The following is a 6,000-nucleotide window of genomic DNA, read 5'->3' as shown; positions in this document are numbered from 1 at the left end:
TGTTTCATTCATGTCATTTCTTTTATTTTACCTTTAAATCTGTGTGTGTGTGTGTGTGTGTGTGTGTGTGTGTGTGTGTGTGTGTGTGTGTGTGTGTCACTGATTGGACCACCAGATGGCGCTGCGGGACCAAAAGTCACAATCTGGCTGGCACATGGTTGATGCTGCGTTCAGGTGCTGTGAAATCCACGGATTTATTTTATCTGACAAACTTCCTGCAGGAAAAGTTTGACTTTTCAGTTGCAGGATGCAGAAATAATCATTACCTTCATTGTTTGGGATTGTTTTCTTTATTACACATTTACAACATCAAACTGCTCTCTTTATGACAAAACCTCACACTAAAAACGGATTTCATTCCGCCCTCTCGGCTCAGCTTTGGATTTTCCGAGCAGCCCTCAAAGGCATCATTAATTCGTCTCCCACTTTAGCCCAAACAAACGAGGCTCCCTGAGAGGACAGAGCCCCCCTAGTGGCAGCTCCGGCGGCTGGTGTAGCAGCAGCGGCAGGCTGAGGAAGCAGAAGAGGCTGTGTCTGGATTAGGGGGTTGGGCTGCCTGCTGGAAGGAAACCTGCCGCCAGACATTCGCTTCTGTCTCCGGCGGTGCAGCGTTGCTCCCCCGCATCATCATCAGCATCAGCATCAGCAGCAGCAGCAGCGACACCGCAGCGCAGCCTCCAGCCTCACCTGCTCCTCATCATCTGCGCTCCCTCCGCCTCTGTGACCAGCCTCAGACACTGCAGCAGCACGGAGGGATCGGACGGACGGACAAGGACGAGCAGCTGTAAGTTGTGTTATGTTGTGCGTGTTTGTGTTGTTGTGATGGAGACAGATGAGGTGCTGCTGCTGCTGCTGGTCCAGGCTTCTGATCTGAGCTTTATGTTGAGTGTGATGCTCTGCTGATCAGTCTTAATCCCACGCTTTTCAATTTAATTGGCAAACCTGTGAAGTGAACAGTCATTTTTGTTTACCTCATATTCACATTTTAGTTTAAAAGCTGCCGTCAAGTTAAAAGAAATCTCATCAATACTCAATCTAAAATCATCTCCATCACATAATCTGCCAGCTTTCATTGACCTGAACTGCTCTCTCTCTCTCTCTCTCTCTCTCTCTCATCCAGGAGCAGCGGCAGTCTTCAGGGAAATAAGGGAATATAACACACGGCCGAAAGATGGTGAAACTAGGGAGTAATCTTCAAGACAAAGGGGCCAAACCTGTGAGCGTGGAGGACGGCTTCCAGAACGTGCCCCTCATCACTCCGCTGGATGTTGGCAGCCTCCAGAGCCAAGCACCTGACAAGGTGAGAGACGAGCCCGGCCCCGACAGCTGCTGAGTGTTTGTGGGAGAGTTTCACCGCTTGTTTGTGCATCCTTAATCTCCTCCTGCCTCTATTAACTCACTGCTGTTGACCTACACCGTCCTCAAACCCTCTTATGCTGAATAACACACACACACACACACACACACACACACACACACACACACACACACACACACGCTTGCCCTTTCATTCATTCACACGTTCATTCATCTCAGCTGTCTCCCAGACACGTCCTTTGTTTTCCAGCTGAGATTAGGAGACAGATTTGGTGCCAGACAGACTGTCATTCATCATCCCGACATCCCATAGTAACTGCACCGCCGCTCGTTAATCCAGTTACCATGGTGGCAGAAGGACGTGCCGAGCCGATTGGTGTTTCCGCAGGGTTCGGGACAGAGAGCTGCACCGATTAAACATGATGACAATGAATGGAATTGCATCGATTATGGGGCTCAGTGTGACGATGATGCTGATCTGTGACTTACTATAGAAGCCCAACACTCAGTCACCTCTCAACCTGTTTGCTATCAGAAGGATGACATCATTAGTACAACCAGTTCCAAACAGCAGCACTGTTTAAAAGCTGGTGAGATTTTGTTTGTCGACATTATCTGCAGTTTCACATGAAAACACTTCATGTGTTCAGTGTTTACGTGAGATCTGGCATTTGATATCTGGAACATGAAATGAAGAAAGCTTTCACTCGCTGGAAAACATGACATCATCACCAGAAAGGCAATTTCCAATCATTTTTTGATTGATCAATAATTTAAACCATTTTTCAAGGGAAAAATACCAAACTTTCCCTGATTCTAGTGACTTAAAGGAGACCTTCGTTGTTTTGAATATTATATTTTGTGCATGTAAACAATCTTAAAAGTTTGCACCAACAGAAGCTCCTCTCTCCCACAGGAAACACTGCTCCTTAAACGCCTCGTCAGTAGTCCCGCCTTTGCTTGTGACTTTGTGACATCACACTACGTCACTATGTCACATAAACATGTCCTGATCTAGCCAAGCTGCTAGTTTGGCATGTAAGAATTGATGTAGCACAGCTGCTCTGTTGTTGTTAGCGGTGCTGGCTCAGGCATGTGTGCGCTGACCAATCAGAGCAGACAGGGAATCTAGGAGGTGTGGCCTTAAAGAGACAGGAGCTCAAACAGAGCGATTCAGACAGAGAGGGAACACAGAGCTGCAGAACTGGACAGAATGCGAAAAACTGATGTGATTATTGAACATTAAAGCAGGTGAACCTGTTCTAGTAGTGACCCAGAATAAAATTATGAACCTGACAGTGAGCAGAACATGCCGTCTTTAAATATAAGTCTCTTTGTAAATTTAAAGGAATAGTTACAAATCTTGGCAGAGAAGCTCACTTAGCTTTATGGTGAGAGTTGGATGAGAGGATCGATATGGAGAGTTTTTGTTTATGTCTCACATGCTGTAGTGACAATATTGACAGTAGTTACATTAATTACTCTAGTTACAGTAGTTGGCTTTGTGATGTGTTCAAGTGCAGACGCAGGCAATAGGAGACGACACAACAGTTGGCTTCCTGTAGTCTTATATGAAGGTGTATTATGATGGTAGCTGCTGTATGTTGATGATGCGTTATAGATATTAGCTTCATAGAAAATGTTTTCATTCATTGGTAATGAATAAAACAATACATACAGAGAAAAGTAAAACAGAAATATCAAGTAATGCATCATGAAACTGATTCATGTCTAAATTTATGTTCACTATTCTTTTTAAAGCTTTTAATGACTTCTTAGTTTATTCACTGGGACATTTATTTGAATTCTTTATTTATTTCTGATGTTGGCAGTTTCAGTCTGAGCGCTCACTGCGTTCTGCTGATGGAGGCACAACCTCTTCTTCTACGTCATATCATACCTGTTTACTGGACTTGTCATTCACACAGGAAGGCGATCAATGCACTTTTAATTCACGATGGACATTATGTGCATCCTGAACATGTGAGTGACAGTGTCTTGGTCACATGGCTACATACTGTTTGTGCTCACTCACATGCTGTATGTCGTCACTGTGCTGTGTGGAGTTTTATTGCTCACCTGAACAGGTAGAGCGACAGGGAGGATCACCTTTGATGAGTGTGAGATGTTCTGGTGTGTGTCTGTTGTTTGCATTTGAAAGGAAAGCAGGTCAGAGAAGACGGCTGGCTGTTTGGTCGACTATCAGAGAATCCTTCATGCCCTGAGAGACGCAGGCACAAAGATTTCTGTTGCTCTCGCTGACAGCTGATGCAGATTTATTTTTTTTTGGGCGTGCTGCTCACTTGTAAACAGCTCTGAGAGATTCTTTGCCTAGCCGCTGCAGAACCGCTGGTGGAAGTTGTCCCCACGCTCACGGGCATTAAGCACAAATATCTTTCTTATATATCGTTATGCAAATGAGACGCGTGCATTTGTTTTTTACATGGGACGGTTTGGTTTTAGTTTTAAAGGTCAATTTGCTGCTAAATCTGAGATTGTGTCTCCGGCTGTAAGTGTGGGGATCCGTCTTCATGGCAAGTGATGCATGAACACAAGCGAGGCCGAGAGGAATAATAATGAAAACTGTAATTAGACGTCAGCGTGCGGGAAGTGTTGATGATGGCTATTACGGTTCTTTTAATGGAAATCTGAACACTGTATTTAACAGACTTGTGCACTGTATGATCACGCTGCTCCGTCCTTCTGTCTCTCATGGCCTCATCAGGCCCGTTTCCTCTTCTGTAATCCTGCTTTAATATATAATCCTCAAAAACTCACTTTTTATGATATAGTGAGCAGTGACGGAATGTAAATAAGTACGTTATCACAGCCAGAGTAGAACATTTTTAAATTAATTTCAGATCAGATTAAAAAAACACTGATTCTGATTTGCAGAAAAATGCTGAATATCAGATCCAATAATTGTTTCTACATAACCGGTACAATACCAATACCGGTACCATGGAGTAAAAAAGTCTGATATTGATATATTCTTTATGTAAATTTACAATTTTGCAATGATCCCTCCAAAGCGGTTATCAGTTACTTGTGACAGAGACTTGAGGCAGCATGTTTTACCGTTTAATAATTAATTGTATTGTCTGAAATTACATCAGTGCGCCGAAACTGTAAAATTCACTGGGGAGTTAATAATTTAAAATATCCCTAACATAATTTCAGCATTATGTTCTGTAAACAAACCTTTTTAATATCGGTGCATAAATGACAACATGTTGGCACTAATTTTTAATCTGCAGCTCTGTTTTTATTCTCTAACTCCTCTGAGAAGTTTGGCTAATTGGCTGCTAGACGCTCCCTTTGTTCACCAGTTAGACACTAAATGTGTCGTCTGTTCGGTGATGAGTCTGATGTGTACAGTCTGCAGGTCAAAACTACCTCGTCTACCTCTAATTTTAACTAAGTGTTGATTAAAACCACTTCAAGGCCAGCGACTGTGTTGTAGGATGTTATACGTTTGTGCGGCTCCTTCTCTAAACCTGAAGATACGGGACACCGATCAAACCTTTGTGAGGAAAATCTCTCTAATCTCACTGAATTCAGGGTTGTTGTTGTTTTTGCTAGCTGCCACACCCGGAGGGAGTTCACCGTTAATCAGCTTTCATCTGCCTCTGAGTCTGATCTGAGACCAGTTCTGCTCTTTCAGTCCTTTAAAGCTGAAGCGAGGTTTAGCGGGTCACGTGACCCGACTCGTACCCCAGATCAGCCTCAGAGTTCTGAGCAGCTTTACGAACTCGACCCCAGCTGTTTTCAACCTGATCCTGCCTGATGACTGTGTGACCTCCCCGACTGCAGGGTTACACACACACACACACACACAACACACACATAACAATGCTGCTGTGGCCCACAGAGGCTGAGGCATTAGAGAGGTATTAGACTTGATTCCATCTGGGCAGCGACGCGACACAACCACCGCTGGGTCACCAATATCTTGATTGGGTCGCTGGTAGAAAAAACAAGCAACAAGCAGAGAAGAGTGGAGAGACGTGAGACGGACTGACTCCACACAGAACCACCACACAGAACCACAAACGGATCTGTTCCTTCGTTTGTCGTCTCTCTGAGATCAGAGCTCAGGTACACAGACCTGCTGTCCAACACGTCTCCTCGCGTCCTCTCCTGGTTGCTGTGGAGACGCTCTTAAGGCTCATTCAGTCTTTACGCCTGTGTGTTCTTATCCTCATTAATTAGGGAGGAATCCCTCGGATCAGGAATCCTCAGTCAGCACGTTAAATCAGTAATGGATCGATGAATGATTTCTCACGTGCAGCGAGAGCTCATAACCAGACGAGCCATCACCATCCAAGTTTAATTTCACAAATGATCACAAATTATACATGATGTTTTCTGTCCTATCCGTCTGGCGAGAGTAGCTACGACTTCTCAGGGAAAATAAATGTCTTATGGCCGTGACTCAGTATCGTGTTGTCTATGAAGAGGGAAAGCTGCACACTGAAAGAGCCCGTTAGCTCCAAGGATGTCATTTTCCAAAGGTGTTAGTGATGTTCAGCACAGCCAGGACGTGACAGCACACGTGTAACACACTGCAGACTGATCATGTTCAGTGTTTATGTACTGAGGTGAGTCACACATGAGGCTTTTTATACTGCAGACTGTTGGAGTCTGACTGTTAAAGGACTTTCTAAATGAAAGCACACTGTA

The 6,000-nt window shown here is 44.3% G+C and overlaps 1 protein-coding gene across 1 annotated transcript in view; it reads left to right on the top strand.

Moving 5' to 3' along the window:
• The first annotated feature begins 418 nt into the window (after nt 1-418).
• The window catches only part of nsg2 (neuronal vesicle trafficking associated 2), a 47,820-nt gene continuing 42,238 nt past the window's right edge, over nt 419-6,000 (top strand). Inside the window, exons 1-2 of the mRNA XM_030438850.1 lie at nt 419-784; nt 1,121-1,300. Of these exons, the coding sequence (XP_030294710.1) occupies nt 1,172-1,300 (129 nt within the window). The 5' untranslated portion in view covers nt 419-784; nt 1,121-1,171. The remainder of the gene's footprint in view (nt 785-1,120; nt 1,301-6,000) is intronic.

This window comes from Sparus aurata, chromosome 13 (assembly GCF_900880675.1).
Source record: "Sparus aurata chromosome 13, fSpaAur1.1, whole genome shotgun sequence".
NCBI classification, from domain to species: Eukaryota; Metazoa; Chordata; class Actinopteri; order Spariformes; family Sparidae; genus Sparus; species Sparus aurata.
This window is presented reverse-complemented; position numbering and strand designations above follow the sequence as displayed.